Source organism: Camelus bactrianus, chromosome 7, assembly GCF_048773025.1.
Source record: "Camelus bactrianus isolate YW-2024 breed Bactrian camel chromosome 7, ASM4877302v1, whole genome shotgun sequence".
In the NCBI taxonomy this organism is placed as follows: domain Eukaryota; kingdom Metazoa; phylum Chordata; class Mammalia; order Artiodactyla; family Camelidae; genus Camelus; species Camelus bactrianus.
This window is the reverse complement of record NC_133545.1, coordinates 14,527,262-14,553,537: the sequence shown is the minus strand read 5'-3', so window position 1 is coordinate 14,553,537 and position 26,276 is coordinate 14,527,262. Positions and strand designations below refer to the sequence as shown.

The window sequence follows — 26,276 nt, the reverse complement described above, 5'->3', positions numbered from 1 at the left end:
AATGATCTGAAAAATAAAGGGACGAAAAATACATTGAGGGGACATATACATCAGTATTTGGGTGAAGGCCAGGGAATTCAAAAACAAAATTCCACAGATCCCCCAACGTGAAAAAGTGAATGTAGTCAGTCCTTCTAAATTTCAAGTTTGCTACTCAGTCCTTGCTCATCCCATAGGCTCTTCCACTGGATACCCCAGTTCTTGCTGATGCAATTGTATCATCAGTATTTCACTAGTATTAGATATGATATGTCTTTTGTCACATGCATCCTTTAATTTGCTTCCCACACAGAGGCATCCAAATCCCCTTTGCTGTTCCTTCCACCTCCCCATGGCCTCTCTCTCTCTCTGGACCTCATTTCCCATTAGTCTCCCTGACGCTGCCAACAGACCATTCCAAATCCTCCTCTGCCCCAGGACAAAAGCTGCACAGATGTGGGGAGAGCTGGCACTGGGAACTCTAACAGCACCGTCATCCTGTCCCAGCGGGATGGTGGTCGTTTCCCTCAGGGACCAGAGGCAGAAAAAGGGGGGTGGAAAAAAAAAAGAAAAGACTGAAGGCAGAAAAAGAGGGAAGACAAAAATAAGCCATTGAAATCAGAAAGGAAATGCATGAGTGAGATTTCTATCAGGAAACTCGGTAGGGGGCGGAGGGGTGGGAGCTGGGAGAATAAAAACAAAAGAGCAAAATGTGCCGGGTGGTGAAAGACTGAAACCCCACAAAAGTCTCTGGAGGGGTAAGATGAGGGAGGAGGGAGTGGGTAAAAATATGGTTGAAAGGAGTTGAAAAGCAGGGACTGCTGAGGGGTGGGGGGAGATCTCAGCTGGAATCTCTCCTCATCCTTCTCTCTCCACCCTGTCCTGTGGAATTCTTAAGCTCTCTCCCTCCTCCGTTCTCTTTTCAACCCTCCCAGTGCCCAAATTCCACTGTTTCATAAAGGAAAGCAGCATGTTGTGTATTTGAGGGAAGACATCTCAAAGAAGATGCAGGGAGAGAAAAATTCAAGCCTCCTGTGGCTTTTCAGAACGTACCAGTACCACATGTCCTGTCCCATGCCCCATGGCCTGGGTTTCAAAGAGCCCTGAGAAGCGAAGTACATTGCTGAATGTGGTGTCTGGGAGAATGACTAATCTCTCACGACTCCTGTTCAGGGGGCAGGCGTCCTCCTGATTGTGGACCCCACTGCTCAGCATCACTAGCCAGTGATGAAGAGGGCAAAGCAGAGAGGGGAGAGGGGCTCCCTGGAGTAAGGATGTAGTAACCAAAGGAGTCTTCTCAGTCTTGTGCCTTAAAAGGGGCCCACTGATTTTTCAGACCCCTTGTCATTAAAGGCATCTGTACAGGTGGGTTTTTGCACAATTTTTTGGACTTACATAGTATGAAGCCACAAGAAAGACTTGAATATAAAAATTTTTTAAATTAGAAAACAAAACTTCAAGTGGTTTGTAGCAATTGAGATTGAGAGAGGTATCTCTTAATCTTTGGCACAGTGAAAAATTTGTATTCATTAATTTTTTTATTTACATGAATTTAAACTGATCAGATCTACCTACTGCAAATCTGATGCTAATTTATAAATACAATGCCATAGTCTGGTATACATCCCTGAATCCCAGTCTCATGGAGGTGTCTGGGAAAAGGCTAGTTTCCTTGTTAGATCAGGGGAATTTCAGAGTCATCATCATTATTATATTAGGAGAGACTATTTTGCTGAGCAGAGATCACATTAAAAGATAATTATAGAGTAGACAAAGGATCATGTTTTCCACGTATGTGTCCCTGACTACAAGAACACTATAATTTAAAGGGGTTTCTATAATTTAAAAGATATGAATGGTTCTGCAAATTCCATGGAATTAGTTTCCAATTCCAAGTGCACAGGTTAATTATATCAGCAACTAAAGATTATTACAACAGATGACGGTAACAGTAGAAATGGATGAGCTAAAGTGCTTAGTTAGCTCTTAAGGAACATGAAGAATTAGGCTGATGATGTCAAGAGATTTTACATCCATGTTCCTGAATAACTAGAAATAATGAGATCAATGTTAAGAATGAAATTGACCATGCCTATCATGTTGATAAATACTAATTTTAATAAAAATCAACTGCCATTTAGTTTCCATTATTTGACTATAGTGTTAAAAGGTTAAAAACTGCCATCCATCAAATATGCAGGGATTCTTGGACTGTAGATAATAGTAGGATTTTATTTTCAAACAGAAGAGATGGATTTTGCTTCAGTCTTTCCCTCATGTATCTACTGACCAAATAAGAGATTCCGGTGAGGCAGACATGCCTCCAGTGATCACAGAAACTGTTTGCCTGTGAGTGAAATTGAGGTGATTACAAGAATCTCAAGTGTTTTCTCATTAGTATAAATACTAAACCAACTAATTTACAAAGCTAACCAAAAAAGTTAGAAAAATAAGCCTCCCCCCTACTCCAAAGTTACTAACAAATTCCTCGTGTCCTTCAGTTTTGACACAGAGAGCTATACTGTACGATTTGCTTTTTTTATTGCAAAAGACACCAGGCCTTGAAGAGAAACTAGTTTAGTATTGGAATGTCAGGCTTTAGTCAAAGCACTAGGAGATTAACGTGCCAGCTGGATTTCATGCCAGGCAGAGTATGTGTGTGTATACTAATCTACGGCTGGGGTTAGAAACTCTAAGCCCTGTGAGCTTGAGTTACTGGGGTTTTTAAAGGCCATCTTATTTAAGGCAGTGGAAAGAGAACTAGAGGAGGGAGTGAAAACCCATGGTGTTAGAGCAGTATATCTCATTCATGCCCCTGGGGAGACCCAGCTGAGAAGAGGGTTTTTGGTTTCGTTTTTAGCTTAAGTATATCCCCTATGTTGCATGGGACATACTTATGTTAAAAAAGAAAAAAAAATTATTGTCCTGTACTTTTATTTGCTAAATCTTGCAACCCTAGGTTAGGACTCAGAACTATAGGAAGATATTAAAGCAGAGCCCTAGGGAATTCCAAGTGAGTCAGTAGAGTAGTTCAGGATATGGAGAAGGAAGGCCATCCTTTTTAGTTGAAAAAGACAGTAAGGGAGTGTGGTAGATTAAATACGGCTGTAACGTATTTGCAAATCCTTCCATGAAGCAGTGGGGTCTGTTTCCCCACCCCTTGAGTTGGGGCCGGCTCTGTGACTCATTTTAGCTGCCAGAATGCCATAGAGATGATACAGACATCTCTAGCCTGGGCTCAGAATGTTTGGAAGCTTCTATTCTCCCCCACCTGAAACCCAGGGACCATCATGTGCTGAAAAAGCCTGAGGTGAAAGACCAGGCGTAGAGAAAGGCTCAGCTGTCCCAGGCCGCCCACCTGAGAGCCCCACCACGTGAGAGTTTGTCTTAAACACAGACTCGGTCAAAACAGCAGCTCCCTGCAGCCTCATGGGTGAGACCAGGTGAGACAGTAGCAGATCACTGAGAGGATCCTAGAACAAGAGGGGAATGCTTATTCTGGAGAGGTAGAGAGGGGAGGAGAGAGAATTCCTACGTTGTCTCACCCAAGTAGACAGCCTGTGTCTCACCTAACTCTGCAGAGGTATGTGGGTGCTGAGCAGCCTAAGGGATGCAAGCAAGCACTCAGTCTCATTGAGCAAAGGGCAAACGAGGAAGGAAGGATTGAGAATGATCAGGGCGACACCAGGAGTACTTTAACCCGAGCTAAAGGCAAATAAAGTGACAGCAAATGTCTAAAGCTCACATGAACTTTGTGCAGTGGAAATCCTGAGATCTTTCCTATTAAGGGAAAAATAACCATGGAAGCTTTGTGACCTTTATGTACTGTCTATGGGGCTGGGTTCTAACACTTGATTCTTCCTCTCAATAGCTTTTGGAAAAGTCCCTATGGGAAAGAAAAACACCTGTGATTCGTATGTGTGTGTGCGCGTGCTGTGCAGGTGTGTGTAGGAGGCAAGCAGAAATTATGCCACCATTACTTTTGAAAGTCTTGCCCAAAGAAGAATGCTTTAATTGCTAGTGGTAAGAAGGGTCAGGGGAATTGGAGATGGAGTATGCACACTCCAGACACAGCACCAAGAATACAGCCTACCTACCTAGGCTTCCCGGGACGGATAGGCTTGGATTATCCAACCCAGCCCACCAAGGGGAAAGAAATCCTCTGATGACTGTCATTCTCTTTTAACACCCTTTCCTTTTCCTAAACCATTCTTTCCACCATAATTTAGGCCAAGGGTTCAAGCAAACTCTTTATAATGAGAAGGTATTAAAGACAAAGCAAGGTGAGTCTAATGTGACTGACAGCCTAACACCTGCCTTACAAGGTCCTTATAAAGATTAATTGATAGGATATATTCAGTAATGTAAGCATCTGGCATATAACCTGTGCTTGAGAAGCAGTAGCTATGTTATCTATTTGTGCTTTACAATAGGACTTAAGACATCTACATACAATTGCTTTAAAATTAATGATGCATAGAATTATGTTTTTTTAGCCTGCAATTGCTTGAAAACAGCCTGTATTTTATTTGTGTGTGCTGATCTGTAACAGGTAGTTCCTGTGAAGCACTCCATAAATATTTGCTGAATGATTGAATGAATGAATGGAGTAAGACATGTTTGTTAAATTGAATAGAAAGAGGAGTAAAAAGGAACATGAATGTATACTGATAAGTTTACTATATACAGTCTAAATTTGCATACAAAGAGGGTAGGCTGCAGGTACAGTGCTAGGGCTCACAGAAAATCTTCCAGGATCTCTAAGTGCCTGTGTCCAGCAGCGCTAGAGACTGTTCCTATCCTTCTTCCTCAAAAACAGCCAAGCCAGGGAGGTTTTTCCCCCCTTTATTCCTGTACATGAGAAGCTGAAAGCATGGTCAAGACTTCATATTCCTCTCCTGTGTTATGCCTCTAAAGGGCTGTGAGAGATAGATGCTAAAGTATATCGTCTAACACCAAATGACAAACCCAGTTAGGAAGCCATATAGGAGGTGAACATGGTCTGCCAAAAAGGACATGAGAGTACCAGGTCTTTTCAAAGAGAATAAAGTGTGACTTGAGTTGGAAAGATGGATGAGATTCAAACAGAAAAGAAAAAAAAAGTGGGAAATTAGAAAGATGGAATAAAACAGGCTTATTTTACTTAGGTACCTGGTCCCAAACAGTTAGCTTCTCAAAACATAAAAGCACTTCCTAGAGCATTAAAGCTCATAATGCCAGGCCACAGTTGGTTTTATTCTTTTAAAATTATTCAGCCCCAGGAAATCCTGCAAAGGCCTTGATATGAAAATTACTTCCATTAATTCCTTGGTTAGGGTGACCCACCTTAACCAAGGTGGTCTTGTCAGGGGTCTGCAATCCTGGCTGCCTCAAATAAGCAAAGAGAGGCAGCTAAAGTTGGAGAGCATTTCTACTCTTCTGAAGACAGCCTTTATGAAAGTCAGCTTAGAAAATTTGGTCTATTTCGTGGGTAAGTGATCCTTGGTTTGTTGTGCCTACTCACCGTGGTCAAGGATATATTTCACAATCTCCCCATTGCCGGTTTTAGCTGCGTAGTGAAGGAGTGAACAGTGGTCTGGTCCCTGAATTAGTAGACTGCCTCCATTTTTATAGCTTTCTATTAGCTGAAAAAGAGACATAGGAAAATAAGCTCAGACAGAGTCCGGAACAAGGAAAACAGCTAACTGGTGATAAAATAAAAGTAATGCAGCAAACCACAAATGACTGCAGCCTCAGAGGACACAAAGTCAGAGAGATGAAGTAACATCCCTGGGTTGTGTTATCACTCAAATAGACGGCCAGTGTCTCAGCTAACTCTGGAGAGGGTATGTGGGTACTCAACAGCCTAAGGAAATGGAAACATGCTAAATTACTTATTTCTTTTCTTTCTTTTTCTTTTTCTTTTTTTTTTTTTTTTTTGTCTTTTCTGGGCACTGGTCTCAGTCCCAAGGGAATAAAAGCTTTCCTATGTTGGCTCAGCATTCTCTGGAGTGAAAGAACAATTAAGCCTGTAGGCAGAAATGGCTTAGGGTCTGGTAGATAAGCTCCTTTCCTGTCCTTTAGTTTTTCTTTCAGTCTGTAATGAATCGAGCTACTAAATATAGAAACTGCTTACCATTTTCCAGCATGAGATCACGGCACACACGCATACGGCAGACACAAGCACACACACGTATACCTCCCTCCTTCATCCAGCTCTGCAGCCCAGCCTTCATGCCTTCTGCTAATTGTCCAACACATACCCAACAAGGCTTGAGGTGATCCATGGGAGGAGAACCAAGAGGGTTCAGAGAATGTATTAGTAGAATCCTAAAATATCTCAAATATGAGAACGGACTGGGAAAAAAAACCCCCAGATTTTGCATCCTGAGATTTGGGTGATTAGAAGAGGACACAGTCTAAGTTTGTGAAATCCTGAACGTGATATAAAGTGTAAACGGATCTCTGTTCTCCAAACTGTAGTATATCGAGAACAGGAGGAATCTGGAGCCTCTAAAAGGTAGTTTTAGGACAAATAAGAATCAAATAACCCAGCAGGTAATAAGCAAAAGGAATGTGACTTCCACCAAGAAGTTAGATGACACAGCACTGTAAAAAATCAAACAACTCATGAGGTCAAAGAGTAAACTCATAGTTCATGCATGTGCTCAAATAAACCATAGAACTGCCACGTGCCAGATGCCAGGGAAACAAAGATGAAGATGCTGGCCTCTGAAAGCTCACTGTTCATAGGGGAGACAGATGTGTAAAGAATTGCACAGAGATGGAGAGGAACATGAGGAGGGAAGCACAGGGCACTAGGAGAGCATAAAGTAGGGGACGGAAAGAAGTCATGGAAGACTTTCCAGGAAATAGATCAAAAAGGAGTAGTTGACTGGAAGTAAGGAATATATGGGGTTTTCATGCTTAAACTGTGAAGCAAAGGAACAGGAAGAAATAGCTGATTGTTTTTCACAAAAACCTAAGAGAATCCTGCTCTGTTTAACTGTACTGTTGTATGATGACACTCCCATTCTTTATGAGCAGATCCACAAAGGATTCAGGCTCAACAAAGTAGCAGAGACCCAGTCCATCAGCTGCCTTGATTCTGCCTTTTTGTCTTATTTATAGACACTGTGAACATTCAGTCCGTGGGCATTTTATGCAGCGCGGTGTACAGCAGGTACATGACAGCCTTCACCCTGGGGTGGCTCCTGTGTCTTCTGTCCTCACTGGCGTGCTCACGTCCTGTCCCCCTCCCACTTCTCTCTCTCTCACACACACACAGTTTAACACTTAATATTTATTATACTTTCTACATGGGATAGAGAAATGAAAGAAGATAAAGAGTAAGAAAGAAAAGGGGAAGGAAAATACTTGGGAAGGATAAGAAACAAAAAAAATTTTACCTCTCTGTAAATAAGGTATGCTAAGTCATTTCTTAGCCATTTAGGAAGTAATTATACCAGATAATGTAATAAGACAGCTAACTGAATATAGCAATTTCCCACCACTCAAATAATTCTCTATTAAGTACAAAAAAAAAAGTATGGCAATATGCTGAGGGAAATCTGTTGCCTAGACTAAATGTATTAACAAAATAAAATGAAAAGGTTTCAAATGTACAATGTTTTGCAAAATTTTCTGGTTTAGAAGCTCTGCAGTGGCAGGGATCAAGCCCTAACTCGTGTCTCTTTCCCAAAGAGTCTAAGGTGAGGCCCTGCAGGGAGTACAGGACAGTATTGATTTAATCCACTGCTGGGAAATAGCATTGAACTTAGAAGCATACTGCTTAGAAAGCACTTTTCTCTTGTGGGTAACAGTGCCTAATACCACCATGGTCTGGGCGGTGGTACAGTCACCATCTCCAAGATTATGTGTCTGAAGATGGCAGTTTATCAAGATGTCGGCAACCTTCTCACCATTTGTTTTCTGCTAGTAACATCTTAAAAATGTAGCAGAGGTCTCTCAGTTCATTCAATAGATGTGCTTCAGAAGAAGTTGTATACAAGGGCAATGCGTCTCAGCTTTCTTTTAAGGCTTTTGGCTTCTCCATGTGCAGTGGTGCCACACTCCATGAGTGAGGCAGGGCCTCTGCCCTTAGGCAGCTGCTGATATTACAGAGCAGGTCAGTGCCAGTGTGGGTTACACAGCGGTATGTGTGCAGTCATAAGTACTGATGCCTGAATAGCATGGGGCCAAATACAGCTTTTAGGGTGCTCATAGACCATATTATACTTATAACAAGTATTTGCATCCCCACTGCATTTAGCTATTAGAGAAACATAGATTAACACTATGTTAATAAAAGCTAACATTTTAGAGTCCCTTCTCTGTAATAGAACAGTCTTAAGAGCTTTTCGTGAATATTACATTCAGTCCTCACAATAAAGCAAACAGAGGCAATACGATTCCATTTTACAGATGAAGAAACTGAGGCACAGAGAGAATTAACTAATTATACAAAGTCACACATACAGTGAATGATGGCAGAGCCAAGATTTGAACCCTGGCAGTCTGCTTCAGAATTTGCATTCACTCTAGAGGCAAAAATGACCACCTCCTTCCCTTTGAACTAAATTCACCATAAAACATAAGCGTAAATTAAAATATTCTAAGTGGATCAGGGTATCTTATTTTGATTAATTGTTATCCCCAAAGTACAAATCTAATAATGTTGGAAGATGTAGGCTCTGGCCTGGACAATGTATTGCTGGGTATTGTCCAGGTCATTCTTACAGATGCATTCATTTCAAGACCTATCTGAAAAGAAATCTTTAAACCTAAAATATCAGCTTCCAGAGAGCAGGAATTCTGGGCACTGAGCATGCTGCCTCCTGGGGACATGCATTCGTGGTAACTAGCCAAGGCCAACAGTGCAGTGCCTTTACACAGACCCTTTGCTGTTAGGAGATGCTGTGAAGACTCCTCTCACCCTCTTTGCTCCCTTCTCAAAAGAACATCCTTTCTCCTCCTCCTCAGCTAGCACAGGCAAGGGGATGAGAAATGATATACAGGATCACAAAAATTTGGTGAGAAATGTTGATTTAAAGTACTTAAAGAATCACCAAAAGTTCTGGTAGGAAGATATCTTACCTTCATAAGATCACCAGCTATTACTGCCTGCAAAATTGCTGTGAAAGACAAAAGAGAGATGTCCCATTAGTAGAAGACCCTCTCATTAATATACTACAAAGGGCTGGATCCATATTTTGGAGACATAGTCTACATTTGGGGAAGCAACCAGGGGAGGAGAAGCATGCCAAAGGTTGAATCTTGGAACAGACTAAGGCCTCCTCTTGAGCCTTTCCCTACCTGGGTACTCTTACATCATTCTAGCGCCTACCTGAGCCCCTCCTAGCCCTGGTACAGTAAGGAGAACATGAAATTTAGAGTCACAGAGATTGGATTCAAATCTTAGCCCTGATCCTTACAGGCTGTGGAACACTGGGCAAGTTATTTAACCCCTCTGAGCCTTAGTTTCCACATCTGTGAAAAACAGCAAGTCTAAATCGTATAGCATTGTTGATTGTTGAAAGGATTAATCAAATCATATAAATGTTTTTAACTCATCTACTGATGCAGAGTAGGTGCCTAATCATGATTGTTTCTGCTCCTTTCTTTCCAGTTCCTTCCACGTTATCCTCTTGGGGTTCAAAAAAATCACTAGTAATTTTGTTTGTGTGTTTTATAATTATAAATACTTACTGCTATGGAAATGAAGAGGACTGTAGATAGCAAGGAAGAAACACATTTTAATTATGTTCTGAAGAAAATAACCATGTATTTATTAGCATATAATTCATTGGTGATTCTTACAGAAGGAACTCTTAATAATTGTAAGAATTTGTACCGTCACTGAACAAAAAGCCCTCAAAGCTTCTGTATTGAGCTCTTCCGAGCCCTGGGTGACCAGATGCAAAGGGCCATAGGCATCTTAAAACTCATTCACTGGCCCTGGGCTATGTGCCTTCCCCCTGACTAAAGCAGAAGCCTTGAAAACCTGTGGAAATGATGAGGGCTGCCTGAGTATGGGAAGAAGGAGAATGCAGGAGGTGTAGAGAAAAGACAGGAAAGAGAGGGAAGAACATTTCTTTTCCATAAGAAGCTGTCAGTGGCACACTCTTTCTGTCTCCCTTTGGCTCCCAGCACAGTGCTCTTTGTACATTGTCAGTGCACAACAATGAGATTTTGAACTGATTGAAAAGAAAACAAAGAGAAAAGGAGAAGGCAATGGAGCTAAAAATAACAGAAAGGGAATTAATAAAACCTTATGTCAGAAGAACCCATGAAATGTGTCTCACTCTTCCTATTATAGACGGGACACTGGGGTTCAGAGGAAAGTGACCGTCTTGGGGCACAGAGCCAACAGTGGCCCAGTCAGCACCATAATGCAGGTCCCGTGGCCAGTCCAAGCCTCTGTCCAGTGCCCTCTGTGAGCTTGCCGTGTAGAGCTATATACGAGGCTCTGTGAGGCCTATAGAAAACGGAATAAAATAGTTTTTCTGAAAAGTTATCAAACTTACAGTGTTGTGAAAAAGGCACTGGAATCTAATTCCTATCTCTAGACACATAAAAAGTCATTCAAACTTTTTGAACAACTTTTCTTATTTGTAGAATAAGATTAACAGCAGCCCTGCTCACTTCTCTGTAGTAAAAATGAACCCCCAAAAGTGCTTTTTTCATAAATAGATATGTTACATTAACAGAAGGGATAGTTTATAGAGTACTTTTGTGACTGCACGTGAGAACATGAAAACAATCAGGGGTGCCCAAGATGGTGGAGAAAGAGCCTGGCAATGAGGGTAAATTGGTGTGTGAAGTCAAGCAGACATCTCTCTGTTCATACAGTACCCATCAGAGGAGAGGCACGGGGGATGGTTGGAGCTTAACCCCGAAGTGACAACTCTACATCAGAGGACAGGGAGGGAGAGGCAGGGTAGAGTATTAGCAATTGCAGATCTGGGAGAACAAATCAGTTTGGGCTTTTATACTACTGGATGTCCTTTTGACTGTGGTAGAACATCCATCTAAGGAAAGAAAGAAGGCAGCTAACCAAGAGCCTTGAAACTCACACACAGAAATTCACAGCAGTGTAGAACCTATGTTTTTAAGATCATATTGAAACATTTCCCAGAAATTCAAAAGAAAAAGAATAGAGAATAAAGGAGCGAGATAAAAAAGAATTCATTAATTTAGAACACCTGTGTGAAAAAATCTGATGCATGTAAGCAATACATCAAGACATTGAAAAAATTCCCCAGGACAAAGGCTATTGAGAAGGTAGTAAAAATGAATGAATGAATGAGAGGCTGGGGTAAACCTTATAGCTGTGGAATTCAAAGAAGGATTGTTGGAGGTGAAGTTTAAGCTAACTCTTCCACAAAAAATGGATTTAATTAGCAAAGAAGATTTGGAAAACCCTTACAGGATGAAGGGAGATGAACAAAGACTTGGAAGTTAAATCATGCTGTCTGAGGAGCCCTGGGAAGAGTTCTTCATGATCACATGTGAGGCTGCATCACCTCAGGCCATTACTGAGGAGTTCCACAGGGATCACGCCAGCGAGCATCTCTATGTCAAGAAAAGGCACTGTTCTTGAGTTTTATCCTGTGGATAATGAGAAGCTATGGGGGAGTTAAAAGTATATCAGCGGGTCGTGTAAATGTCCTTAAGCATGCCAGTTTGATTCTGCCCCTCCCCTCCCACGAACAGAGCGATGGCCTGCTCTCTACTCATTTTCTCCAGATTGCCCACATTATAGCGGCTTCCCATGGCTGCCTCAGGCTCATTCACAACCATTTTTATTTACGTCTTTTGGTTTCCTACAGCCTCCTAATTTAAAGTCCCCATGAACAGGAAGAAGACCATATAAAAGAATCATAACCACAAATAATTTCCAATTGTACTAGAGATGGAAAACATGAATATTTTTAAGTCAAGCAATACACTCAAGGGTAGCTATTATGCAAACATTATTAGGTACAAGGCCTCCTTCTCTCTCCTGATTAATGCCCTTCCCTGTGAGCACTGCTGCTCAAGATTTCCTCTGCGTAAACAGAGCATGAATCCATTAGTATTCACCTTCAGATAGTAGCCTTCTGAAAGAGCAAGCTTAGAAACAACGAGTTGTTACGATTGCAGTGTTATTATTTCTTCAGCTCTGAGCTTCCCTTCTTGCCTTTTCCAGAACTCCTTCATACTGAGTAAACAATGCTCCCAAATTCAAAAAAGCAAGGGAAGTCCAGTGGTCACTGGGACACAAGGGTTACTGAGGTGAATCCTAAGTTTCCTGGACAACTAAATCACATACACTTACACAGTCAGACAGGAAAGCAAGGGGGTAGAGAACTGAAAAGTTTGTCATTTTTAGAGTTTAGAATATGAACCATTAGTTCACAAGAAATTGTTTGTTCTTCCTTCAGTGCTTGCTATGCCTTCCAGTAAACTGCTGAACAGTAAACATCCTGAGATGGAAAGCTGGGATGGGAGAGTCAGGGCTATGAGGAAGGGATCACTGTCTTCCTTCTCACGGCCTCTCTTCCTTAGGCCTCCACTCCCAAGAGCCCAGACATCCTTGGACATCCACGCACAGAAGGGAAAAATGACGCCTACCACCTGGAATCAGGACTGGGGGAAAGCAGTCTATGAGGCAACCGCTGGCCCACCTGCTGCTGCTGGGCCTGCCCCGTTGGAGGCTGTGGGGCTGCGGCTGCGCAGAGTGCCCCACCCTCTCCGGGAGCTGATGTTTTGGCAAGAAGTCCAGGTCAGGAACAGATATGTTGTAATTGAGCTTAGAGTCGGACTGCCTGGTTTAGCTCTTGTGAGCACCATTATTGGCAGTAACCTTGGGCAAGATAGTTTAACCAAGCTTCAGTTCTCTCGTTTAGGAGAGGCTCTGCCTTACAGGTAAGCTCAAGAGACAGCGAATCTGATCACTGTGGTCTTCTGTGTAGAACACCGTGGAATACTGATGTTGTTAACAATTACACAGAAATGCATCACATTTTCTCTCTGAAATGAGAAGGTTAGACTAAGGCCAATGACAGCCCTAGAATTTGGCATATGACTGCTTCTAAAAGGATAGTTTAAAGTTGTAAAATTTGCTTTGCAGACAAAAATGTTTATGAATAGATTATGAATAGAAAGTATACAGAACTTGGCAAAGCCACATATTTGTTTGTAAATCTCAATAAATCAACTAGTAACTATAGTGTATATAGTCACAACTATGAGCACTGATTCCATTTAAAATTTTTAATATTTCATGTTCAGTTATTTTTCAGTTTTTAAATGAGTATTCTGTTGCTGAACTGTTTGTCACTTGCTAATGATAGCAGTCATCGAAATCTTTTTTTTTCTTAGTTGTGGAAGGGAAAAATTAAAAGTAAATACAAAAACTGGTGGACAAAGAATGCCTTGAGGCCCAGGGGGTGGGGGAATCAGATGATTCACTGAGAATCATAAATACACATCTGGCTTTGCCAAGTTCTGCTTACATTTTATTCCTAAGTATTGACATCTGCAGGCAAGAGTCACAAAATAGAGCTAATGCTTTAAAAGTCATATTCTACATTGCAGAACTCTGTCTGGCCTTAGTCTAACCCTCTCATTTCATAGATGAGGAAAATGGGGCTTGGGAAGTAAACTGACTTTTCCAAGGTCACAGAGATAGTTAGCAGTCCATCTGAGACAGAAGGACTCTTGGCTCTTTTATTTTGATTATTTCTTTTATATTTTCTTTTATTGTTTCTCACCCCTAGGACAGGATTCCTTCCACCATGCTAGTTCTTTTACTTGGAACAAGGTGGGCAAAAATTAAAACAACCCCAAATTAAAGTTTCATAAATGCATCACACTGAAAATGAAGTCAAGTCAATATATGGCTTTTGGCTCCAACTCTCTTTATGCCAAGGAAGACACTCAATAGCAGGCACCTGCATGGCGAATGTTATGTTCACAAGTCCCCTGATCGTGACTGGTGTCTTCATACTTTTTCTTTATTACTTCTTGCTTAGCCACCAGATAGTCTGCACTGTCAGCTGCCTGAGCGTTTACTTCTCTGAGATATGTTTTTCTGCATAGCTTTTACTGTATTTTCCGTATCAGAAACATTCTGTCCAATTTTTCTGCTTTGTGAGCAGTCAGCCATGGCTCATGAGCAACGAACTCTGAAGGCTTAGCTCTCCAAAATGGAATTTAATATAATCGTCAAACATAGCAAAGGTAATCTAACACACATTTAATGTATGGGTAACTGTGACTTATGCTAACTAGGCATAAAGGAGAAAACAGCTCATAAAAATGACTCTAATTAATATTATTTTACATAGTCATCCTGAACAAACTCAAAATGAGGTGAGAGAAAGGAGGAATTAGTTATCTTTAAAGACCTCTGCATTTTAATCTAGGCCTAAAGGAAGTTTTGACAATAATAAGATATGTGCCAAGTTCTTGCTAATAATAGCTAAAAGACAGGATTCTTAATAATATATTAGAACAAATTTTCAAGATTATTCTTATAATGACACACGAATCTGTATCAGTTCCCTATTACTGCACAGCAAACAGTTCTGAAACATAATGGCTTAAAACACATAGTGGCTTGGAGTCAGTGGGTTGGTGCTGACTTTCAGTTGGTGTTGGAAAATGACCATGAACAGCAGCCTCTTGTTACCTGTGTCACCTGTAGGAGTGTATTTTGCATACAGTGTCATCGGCTTTATATCATGAGTCTCAGCAGATAAATAAAAAGGCTGAGAACTGCTTAGCTTGAAGGACCAGCTTTTTGGAACAGGAAGAGGAAAGGCTAGTAGAAGCCTATGCAGACAACAAACAGATGCTCGTTGACTTGAATTAGGAATTCTCTATAAGGTGAGCTCTCTTTAATCATCAGATGTGAGAAGAGACTGTCCCCTCCTCCTTTTCTTTTCCAGTTAGGCAAACACTGAGCTCTAGTCCTGTGTTCCCCACACTCTGCTTCCCAGCACCTCCTGCACTGCTGAAATATGGAGTGGAGGGCACAGAGCACACACCTCACATATCTCATCAGTGGCATCTAAACGCCATTATGAGCTACAGTGGTCTAATACTCAAATACCACCTGTGCCAGATCCCTCCTAGAGCGTGCAGCCAAGGATGGAAGACATAAATAGGTTGTGTTTCTCTCTAATGACAGTTAATCCTCAAATTCAATTAGTCCCTGCTAATTGAATGCGTGAATGTATATGGTTCTTTCCATCTGCTGCAGCAATCTTTTTGAAGCTACTGTTAGCATGGAAGAGGTTTCCTGTTTGGAGAAAAAACAAACAGCCCCCATCCAGTGTTCCCTCCTGGCAGAAAACCTGCACCTTGCTGCCAAAGGACCAGGACGTGCTCCCTTCAAAAGCAGTCGGTTCCATTTCCCTTATACACCACTGGAATTAACTATAAACAGTGCAGGAACCAGATGTCGCTCCCAAACATCCCATTTGTTTATCTCTTGTTGTGAAGTTGATCTCTGGTTGTTTTACATATTTCAGTCCCATCTCTGCAGTTAAGTCACAAGCACAGGGACTTTGTTTTTAGTTTTTTTTCCTCTTTGTTTTATCCATAAGCAGCCTTTTAATGAAAGCTCTATAGTACAGAAAATAAGTGAAATGTTTACTAAATACTTGTTTGATTCTTCTGGTGATTCAGCTGGCTATCCTTTCAGTATTCCTCAAACTCTGGGTCCAGGATGACATTATTTAAGTAATGGAAGCAAGCTCGCTTTACTGGCCGCTGCTACACCTGGCAGTCAGTTTTGGAGTTGAAAATATTTTCATCTCTTTTTTGGGTGTATAATTGATACTTATCAGATGCAGTGAGATACCATTGTAAGTATCTCAGTAAACCAGAAATGTCTATATTATGGGTCAAATCAGAGCCTTATACTAAGGAATAACGCATGTCACCTCCTAGAACATCATTAGTAAGACTTGGATCAGTGCTAAAACAAATTTCCTAGGTTAATTAAGTTGCTTTGGGCATTAGGTTAGAGAAGACAAATTCATAGATTAAGGGGCCAGTTGGGTTCACACTCTTCCACAGTCACAATATGTTACTTTCTGCCAACTGTGAAAATATGTGCTAACTTAAGTCACTGAGGCACCAGAGAGGTTCTTAAAAATATCTTCTTGACAGTCTATACAACTCAAAATTGATGTGTTCTCTAGTGATGACAGATTAATATTACCATTTTTGGATGAAGTGGGTCAACACACTTTTTTATGGAGTACCATCTTCTAAAGTAATATCTAGTTATTCCCATAAAACTAGAAAAAGATAAATTTATTTTTAGCATCAATATTATAGAATCCTATCAATTATTTTTGTTAAATAAAAAGCTTTCATCTACAAGGATTTTTCCTATTTATAAAGGATTTTAATCTGATTACAACTAAATTCATGAACCCCAAAAAATTATACTACACAATAATACTTTCTCCTTCTTAACATCTGAATAAACTCATACATACTAAAATGCTTATTTAGCACATTGTAAACTGCTTTAGCAATGTAAGAGATTTTTAAAAAATTCTAGTATTCTCTAGAAGTCCTTCATCCTTAGAATGTTGAGAGAATTTAATTTAGATTGACAAACTGTTTGTTTTTGCTTTCCTGGCATTTGGATGATAAAGTATAAGCCTGAGAGGGGAAGAACTAGTAAATAAGGTCCTTGTTTGCCTCACAGATGAGAGCAAGGTGCCAAGCAGAAGAGAAGCTGCTGCTGGCTGTAGGTCCTAATGACTTTTACAGAGAATCTCTGAGATAGCATCAGAGATTCAGCTTTATCCCTTCGCTCGATGTCAGGCCAGCATTCCTCCTGTGATGGGTCTCCTTGAATTCATCTGATGTATTTTAGCAGTGTCCTTTAGGACCTCTAAAAGGAACTTAGGTTGGAAAAGCGTGCTCATATTTCATTCAGTGATAGCAGCAAGCAGATCTGACATGGCCTGAAAGTGATGGATGGCTGTTGGTTTTAACCAAACATCAAGACTGCATGGGAAATGGTGTTTAAGGCCAGGATCCAAATACAAAGGAATGTGCTCTAGGGCTCACAAAGACGACAGGTTTATGGGTCATCTGGTCATCAGGATGTCCGTTAAGTACCTTATCACTGCTTAGCAGCACGCTGACCACTCTGTTAGAAGACCTTTGTAACTAAGAAGAATGGGCTTAGCCAAAACACTCCTCACTGGAACAAAATTAAAGCCAAGGACTTAACAGAGCAAAGGTCATTTTCAGGGACACATACCAATAGAATGCACATATAGCAAAAGTGTACCAGTTTTTAAAAAGATTGAATTTCTACAGCCTGTCCTTGTAAGTGTAAAGACAGACAAGATAATTTGTAATTGCAATTAAATTATAATAAAACACTAATTTTGACTCGTCCTCATATCAGCATATGGCAGATATTAATTGGAAGCATAGAAAAATTAAGCATTTTATTTCAGCGAAATGAGAAAATAAGCTTTAACTTTCACTTCAATGCTATGCTAAGTTGACTAAGCAGCAGCATGCCTGAGAAGCAGGAATTGCAAAGTAAGTGAGGTTTGCGCAAAGGGTAAGACAGAGTAGAATAAGCTTCAGTATATGAGTTGAACTTAAAAACATTTATTAGCAGATTTTACTCTCTTGTTGCTGAGAAAAGAAATAAAATGAAAACTAAACCTTCATGCTTAGGGATTCATATACTCTAAAGAAAGGAAAGTACCTCTGAAGTAACACGTGTAACTTAAACATCTCCACGTAGCCCCTGATTGCTAAAGAAATAGAGTGATGTATGGAATGATTTTCTAGGGAATTTGTTAAGAAACTGTTCAAAAAGGGAAGATTTGCATTGGCAAGAAAGATGGGAGGAGAGTTTTCTATGGAGAAGATGGCCGGCACAAGGAAGAAAAAGTGATAAGCAGTTTCACTTGATAAAGAGAGATGGATGAAATGGGGGCAGGGAGAAATGAGTCAGGACGAGTAAAGAGAGGGTGCTTCCAAGACTCAGCAATGTGAGGCCAAAGACTTTTTCTTTAATGTCAATGAAAATCACTCAGCAACTCCATTTTCAGAATGTAACCTTGACAGTGACTATCACCCTCTTCCTCAAAGATAAAAGGAGCTTAAATATAAAGAAAAGAGAAAAAAATGAAAAGATCACTGGGAAATCAGTACCTGAAGAAGAATGTCTTTGGGTGGGCCGTGCTTTCTGAGACTGAGGAGAAGCCCGCAGAGTCATTGGGGAAGATATGAGGACCAGAGAGGCACTTGGTCAGAGAAACAGCACACAGCTGCAGAAACAGTGTGGTTTAAACGACTTTTTGCTATCTTGTTTGTAAAACCTACTCAGTTAATGACTGCCTTTCCTAGAGTGAAAGAGGGGCTGGAAACATCACCAGACTGAGCAAACTTGAGTAGATTTTAGCTGATTACAAATACCTTTTTCAGTAAGCCCTGGGGCTCTGCTTTGTCAGGAGAGAAGTTGGAATCTGCATAATTAAATAGTAATGTATTTTGTTACCTTGATAAAAAGAGCTACTAGTGTGAGAGCTACCAGTCTGAAAGCTGCCTGCAGCATTTATGCACTTGCATAGTTCCTATTCCAGCGTTTCAGAAGGTGGGTACTTGGTGAGGTGTGGGAATAACAGTGCTGTTTGTCCTCACAAGCAGAAGTAGCAGACTGGCACTCAGCTGCAGGGATCCATGCACAAGCGCCATAGAAAGCAGGGCACAGGTGTCTCCAAAACACCTCTCCAAAACGGAAGATGACATTTTTGGTTTTTCCTCATGTGTTTCAGTGTCCAGTATTCTTCCTAGCTCAGAGGACTGAGTCTAGAGAACAGAAGGGGCCTTAGATGTCAGCCAGCTCAGCCTGCGTAGTGAGGAAGCCAAGGCCTTAGGACAGTGCTCTGCCCAGATCACCCAACCTGCAAAGAGCAGAGCCAGGGAGGTACTTGGTCCTTCCCACAGACCAAGGCTCAAGTGACCACTGCCAGAATGACACAAGTCTTTCTCTGCACATTGGGCTAAATTCCCCTTTTGGTTATTTGACCTCGATAATTTCTCTTGCTCTCTGTTACATTTTTACTCTCCTGCTCTGTCCCTTTCTTTTGTAAATATTTGCAAGCAAACAGTGTGCTAGGTATAGAGCTAAATGCTTTCCCTACATTATCTAACTTAATCATCACCATAAATGGACTAGATACATAGTATTTATGTAGTAATATTATCATCCCCATTTGAAGGATGAAGAAACTGAGGCTTACTGAGTTGGTCATCTGGCTCAAGGCTGCATATAGCTAATGTGTAATAAAACCAAGCTGTCAGCCCAGCATGTGAAAGGCTGACCCGAGAGCCTCTTCTCCCTGGCAGGGTACCACACTGCCCCCCTTATTTGGCTGTACAGACTGTCACGTAGTACTGGATGTCATTAGGTGAGAAAATGATGTCTTCTCTCCCCAACATTCCCTTCGACGCAGTTTTTCTTGTCTCCATACCCCATACTTTTCTGGCTCTGTGTAGGGAAGGTGCAGAAGACTGAGCTGCAGTGCTGGGGAGAGGAAATGCAGTAGTAACGAAGGACTCATCGTTACAGGGAGGGGTGTCGGCTGGAAGAAGGGATGTTGCGTGAAGAGAAGAAAGCCATACCCTAAAATTAAGAGTATCCAAAATGGACCCAGAAGAAGAGGAAGGACCTAGAAGGCTGGCAAAATGAGGAAGCATTTACTTGACTTCCTTATTTTAGAAAAGAGGAGCTGGACTGATGACTATTTTCACAGTTATGTCTAGGACAGCACAGGTCCAAGTAGCTATAATAGGCAGCCTGGGCAACCAAGAATACACACAGGAAAAATGCTTCCGAGATACTGGAACATACAGGTTGAAGTAACATCCAGGACTGACTACTAGGAACCAGTTGAGAAAAGTGACAACACATTCTAATCTTTCACAGCTGGTACTCATGATGAGCAAGGCTTAGTCTAAGACCATGATTCAAGGAAACCAGGCACTAGCACCCACTCAGTCCTTTGCAAGAGACAGCCATAAAATGAAAAAATGAGCTGTAGGTGGAGGACACTGGGGGAAAAGTTTTCATCAGATATTAGCGTTTCTATTCAAGTAGAACACAGACAGTTGGAGTCACAATAACAATGATCCTTTGATAAGGACTGTGCTACAGTAATGGTCAGTGTACCTGCCTAGCCCCTTGGTTATATGGGTATCAGTGTAACCCAGATCACATTTCACAGAGTAAAAAACTTAAACTCAGCATAGCTTAAAAAGTAAGCACAATTCAATTCTTCATTTCTGCTCTCACGGATGACTACATGGGAACCAAGTCAAGCACTTCCCACTCCCTTTTTAAACACTTACCTGGAGTATAAGTGATGTAGTTGTAGGAATGAGATCTATGAAAGCTTCACTTGTTGCCAGAAGATCCAAGACACAACCGTATTTGATGACCTCATCCTACTCAGCCACTTAAAAGCAAACCAGGGAGTTAGCCTTCCTCCCTTCCTTTTTCCCTGTTACGTTCTCATTTTGCAATGTTTTTTAAATATGTTAACCTAAATGTTCTTGGAGGCCAAAGGCAATCTAAAGCCAAGTTGTAGGTAAATCTTAGTAAATAGTACTCCCCTCTCAACACACACTGACATCTATAATAAGGCTTCAAAAGATAACTAGATAATTATCATCAACAAAGCATCCCAAAGAAACCAAAAGGATCAAAGGATATTATATAGTTACAGTCAACAGTTGGATTTAATAAAGGGGAATGAGAGAGAATAGTAGGGTCAGGACAAAAATAAAGTAATATAACCTGATTTTGGAAAGCCCAGGGTGGGGGTTTGTTTTGTTTGTTCTGTTTCATTTTGTTTTTAATCCGCAGTGATGGTCTGTTTTCCTAGGAAATGTGAAAGAAGACTAGCCAAGGAAAAGCACGCTGTCCTTTTTGTTCCTTTCCTTTCACACAGCCTTTGGGGAGCACCCAGTGAGACCACCATAAAAGGCCATCTTTGCAGCACATTAGGGACTGAATTTCTTTGGAAAAGGACCAGCACTAACCTATCTTCTACAACAGGGAACAATGTTAATGAGGCCACAATGGAACTCAGATGTGTACTGAAAGTTTCCGTCTGCCAACACCACATACTGCAGCAAATGCAACAGTGAGACTTGTATAGAGAGAATCACTTCTGTGCCAGGGCACGGCACAGAATGGGGCAACGTCTCTATTCACGGAGTGTATAATTAAATCAGAAGGGCAGCACCACCCATAGGGGGTAAAATTTGGAATACACTCAGAAAAACAGTAAGTGAATAGGGGAGGAGAAATCATGGGCATTTAAGTTGTCAGAAAAATTCATCATTGTTTGTCCTTAGACTCTATAGAAGTGGTTCCAAAACATGGGAATTAATGAGCACAGAGGAGGGACTTGAATGAAGGACAGTGAAGGTGGTCTGCCAGAGAGGGGTTGGGGGGATATAAACCGTATGGCTGTGTGACTATAAGGGAATTGGGATCTGGAGAGCGGCCTACAAGCAGGGAGTAGAAATAATTCGCTGAAGCAACACGAGCAAATCCAGGGTGAGGAAGAACCTCAAAAGTGATCACTAAAACGTTTGAATCTAATTAAAAAGCCAGTGGGGGAATTCCATAGTCATAAACTGAACTGGGGGCACACACACACAAAGAACCCCAATCTAGCAACTTTGCTTTAGGTAGCCCAAGGTTATTGCCAAGTGGCATCCCGTGATGGCCAATATTGGAAACTCGTCCTAGCAAGGCAGTGAAAGATCTGCAGATGTCTCCATCTGTATCATCGGCCAAGTTTACTTACCACATTTTGCTATAATAGCTTATAGAAAATAAAAGGGAAAAACATCTTTCTTAATCCACTTGATTATTCTGGGCATGAAATAACTGTCTTCCTGTGTGATGTTTCCTTAAAGAAATAGCTACCTTACAAAAATTCTACCTTTTTAAAGAATGAGGGCTGTTGACAAGAACTGAGACCCCTGTTTCTTTGATGACAGAAGTATGGAGGTAAAAGTGGATTGAGAATATACCTTTAAATGGTACTGCTCAGTGATACGAGAACAAAAATAAAAAACCTTATTTTTTTAGTGATCATTTCCCAACCAATAATTAGGAGGATCAACATTTTCAACAAGAAGGATCAACAATTCCTATTACATTAGCTCAAAACTTAGCAATGCTATTAAGAGCCTGTATAGAGGGGTGGCTAAGAATGGTCTCTGGGTCTAGAGTATCCGAGTTTGAATCCTAGTTCTAACCCTTACTAGCAATACTTGTGACCTTGGACAAGTCATCTAGTAGGTTTGCGCCTTAGTCTCCTCATCTGTAAAATGGGAATAATAGAAGTACTGTGATTGTTGTGAAGATTAAATATATTAAAAACATTTAGAACAGTTGGTTCAGTATATAAGTTTGGTGTACCCTTATAAAAGTTATTTAACCTCTCAGCCTCAACAGAACATAGTGTAAGACCCTGTCTGAAACCTACTAAGTTCTAATAAATACTGACCTTTTTTTGAGTTTTAAGTAAGAGTTTCAAGTAAGAATACACAATGCCAAATAATTTCAAAGAAGTAGCTGAAATTTTGCTGAAACACAAGGACCCAATCCATTAATCCTTCCAACCTTAGTTTCTCAAAAATCAATTATTCTTTAAATTTTTTTCTTAATTTCAGGAGGTATCTTAGAAAATTATAAAAATTTTATATAATCCTCAAAATGTATAAATTTGAATAAAAATGAATATGAAAAGGGAATGAGATACACTGAACTTTCTTAACAATTTAAGCTAAAATGCTGGATTAAAAAAATCAGGAAATGTAGGAAAATGGTGCTAATAGTTGCAACAGACTTTGAATATTCTGAAATCACCACATATAAAGAGACAGAGAAACTAGGTAGAATAAAAAACACATGGTCAACATTGACTCAAAGTAACAAGATATCCTTATAAACCTCAAAATTACGAGTAGCTGGAGAGAAGCTACCAACAGCCAAGTGACCTGTGTTTTATCACTGTCTGTGCAGAAAGCACAGGGGAGCAGTGGGGCCACTGATGGACCTGAGAACACGAAGCCTCAAAACAGCCAGCAGGTGCTCACTGAACAGCCCAGGGCCGATGTGAGAACAGCTACAGAAACTGTCAGAAGCTTTTCCTATTTCCACAGCACACGAATGCAAAGGCCCCCAGTAACGGCAAAAGTATCTGGAGCATTGTAGCCCCTGGGAATACTTAAAACTGACCATCGAGGGCTCGCCTTCGAGGCGAGACCCAAACTAAAGGTAAATGTCTGAATGTAATACACACTGAGAGAACAGGACAATAGGAATAAAGCAAAGAGGTCTGGATAAAGGTGAGGAGAGCGATCAAAGCCAGGAAGTCTGAGAAAGCAAGCCACCACGTTTACTGGGACATTGTGCTGTACACCTGCAACCAACACATTGTAACTGACTGTACCGCAATTAAAAAAATAAATAAACAAACAAGAAAACAGTACACACTACCAACAGAAGAAAGAGCTCTCTGAAATTAGAATAGTTCACAAATGTTTTTCTAAAATTCAGAAAAATTACATATAGAATAGCAAAAAAAAAAAAAAAAAAAAGTAAAATCTCATATGAGGAAAAAAACAGAATAAGGACCAGAAAAGCACTCCTACAATTGAAGTGTCCCACAAAGACTCAAGAAACAAAAAAGTAGTAGTGTACTATTTCTCATGAGCTTAAAGACATAAGTAAAGTGATACACAATATAAAGAAATAGCACATACTAGAGTAACTCAGAACTCAGGTGATATAATTCAACAAAAACTAGAAATAAAAGGAAAAAACATTTTGCAGTTAAGACTAAACTAGAAAGAACACAAGAACAAATAAATTCAACCAATAAAGCCTTACAAAAAGAAGATAAAATAAACTTTTAAAAATCAAAATGGAAAAGGGATAAAAAGAATGTCAGAAAATGGCAGATGTTGACAATAGGTAAAGATAAAACATACAGAATGAGTTCCTGAAGAATAAAACCAAAGCAAAAAAACAAAACAAAACAAAACAAAAAACCAAACAATTCAGAACACTTCTGAAATTTCAAAAAAATTAAACTCTGTATTTAAATAGTGTAGCTATACCTGAGAACATTATTATTGCAAACTGATCTGTGCCAAGGCATATCTTCATAAAAGTAGTGGACATTGAAGGAAAATAAAATATTCTTTGGGTATTTAGATCAAAAAAGTTGACTTTTATAAGGAGAAAATAGCATCAGACTTCAATAGCAATGCTTTATGCCAAGAGAAGGGAATATTTTTAAAACTGAGTAAAGAACATGTGCCCCAATGAGTCTGTATACAGCACAGTTTTCAAGGATAAAGGGCTCAGATAAACTGCTATTACATGAAAGAACTCAGAAAATACTAGTTTTGTAAGAAATCTAGAGACTGTGGTACAAACAACCAAAATAACTAGAGAGACTTCAGCATAATGACTGATGATGAGCATTATCGACTTTATAATTTGTTAAAAATTAATGTTAAGAGGGAGAAAGCTTAGTATGCAGTGGCTATATCATCTTAACATCAAGATGTCATAAGTCAATAAAAATGCAAGGGAATGTGTTTTAATAGCTTTCAATAATCATAATTGAGTGTGGTAGTATTCTAAGAGTATTGTATGTTTGTTTAAGTGGGATAAAATAAAAGATTAGTTAAGGATGTATCACTCTTAGCTCTGATCACCTGGAAACAATCACCAACATAGTACCTAGTGTGCAGATTCTGGTCTTGAAATACTGTTTCTCATTAAAAGAATCTAAGAGGTTTTAGAGAAATGATGTCTAGGGCAAGAAATACAGAAGATGAGCCTGTAACATCTTGCCACATCAAGAAAGTTATCTAAGAATATCACCCTCCATATGAAGGAAGCTCTCTGAGAGTATTAGGGCAATGTTAGAGGTCTTAGAAGCCAACCTGCAAGTACTCCCTTTAGCCAAAGATAGAACAATTTAAAACATCAATGGGAATAAGAAATGCAATGCACTAAGCCCATAACATATGTTAAAATCATGAATTCATAGTTATTTTTAAAAACTGGTCAATTTTAAGGTGATAGGAACCAATTAATTTTCTTGATAACCAGATAAATAAAAGGACAGACTCAAACATTGATTCTGTTTTCTTGCAGGGAACTGTGTCACTGCTGAGTGATCAAATAGTAGAGGAGATGATAGAATCTTCTCTTCTTAAAAGGACAGAATTCAGAAAATCTCAATGATAGAATCAGAATATCACTGTTTACAACCCCAGTTAATAAATCAAGATATTGGACATCCACAAAACAGTGACATCCAGACATCATTTGCCAACAGACTTGCCAAACAGGTCAGACGTGAGTTTGATCCAGCCTCTGGATCTAGGTGTTAATTTGTGGAAAATACGGAGGACAGAGAAACACATGAACTGTGCCCTTAGTGAACACTCAGCCAAATCCAGTCTATGTGAAATTCTGCAGTTCAAATGGCCTGGGTGTTTGAAAAATAAATTCTTTTTTTTTTTAAATTATATACTACTGTTATTTTTAAAATTATGAAATTTAATTATAGTTGATGTTAACAGAAGGAAAATAACTTGAAGATAAAGTTGTTAAGTTTTATATAACCACAAGGTGATATATTGGAATTTAGGCTTAAGAGATTATAAAAACTTTGAAGGCATCAAAAATAAATTTTAAATAAAAGAAAGGGATAAATGGAGAACTTGTATTTAAAAGAGACTTAAAAAAGCATACTATAAAAACTGGGCAATATTAAACTGTAGTATTTAGAGTAGCACACTTGAGTGATAAAATATATGAGATAACCCAAATTACTATAAAAGTCAGGGTGGTGGTTACTTTTAGAGGACCGGAGGGGATGAAGTTAGGGTGGAGACACCACGTGGAGGGATTTCTATTTATTGGCCTGGGTGATGGGTATAAGGGTATTAGTATGATAATAGTATACATTGTTATTTTTATCTTACAGCAAAAATGAAATAGTCTTTAAAAACTCATCACACACACACTCGCCACTGTTAAAAAAGTAGATCCATTAAACAAAGTAAATTCAGTGACCCTAGTAGATGACAAGGTGCCAGAAGTACCAGACGCCCTAAAGGTTTGCACCGCACGCTGAGGATCCTGAGCCCCTCTGGTGGCTGTGTGCAGCCCAGGAGACAAGGGAAAGCCTGGAACCTGCCCTCATAAACTCCCACAGAAAACTCTGTCC

General features: G+C 40.0%; 1 protein-coding gene and 1 long non-coding RNA gene across 4 annotated transcripts in view; one reads left to right on the top strand and one right to left on the bottom strand.

Annotated features, from left to right (window-relative positions):
• DGKI (diacylglycerol kinase iota) overlaps nt 1-26,276 on the bottom strand; it is a 396,321-nt gene that overhangs the window by 10,197 nt on the left and 359,848 nt on the right. For all 3 annotated transcript variants that reach the window (XM_074366970.1, XM_074366972.1, XM_074366971.1), the window contains 2 exons: nt 9,055-9,092; nt 5,483-5,603 (listed from right to left, as the gene is read on the bottom strand). In XM_074366970.1, the coding sequence (XP_074223071.1) occupies nt 5,483-5,603; nt 9,055-9,092 (159 nt within the window). The remainder of the gene's footprint in view (nt 1-5,482; nt 5,604-9,054; nt 9,093-26,276) is intronic.
• The window catches only part of LOC123614670 (uncharacterized), a 74,417-nt gene that overhangs the window by 33,940 nt on the left and 14,201 nt on the right, over nt 1-26,276 (top strand). The gene's annotated exons all lie outside the window — the stretch shown is intronic.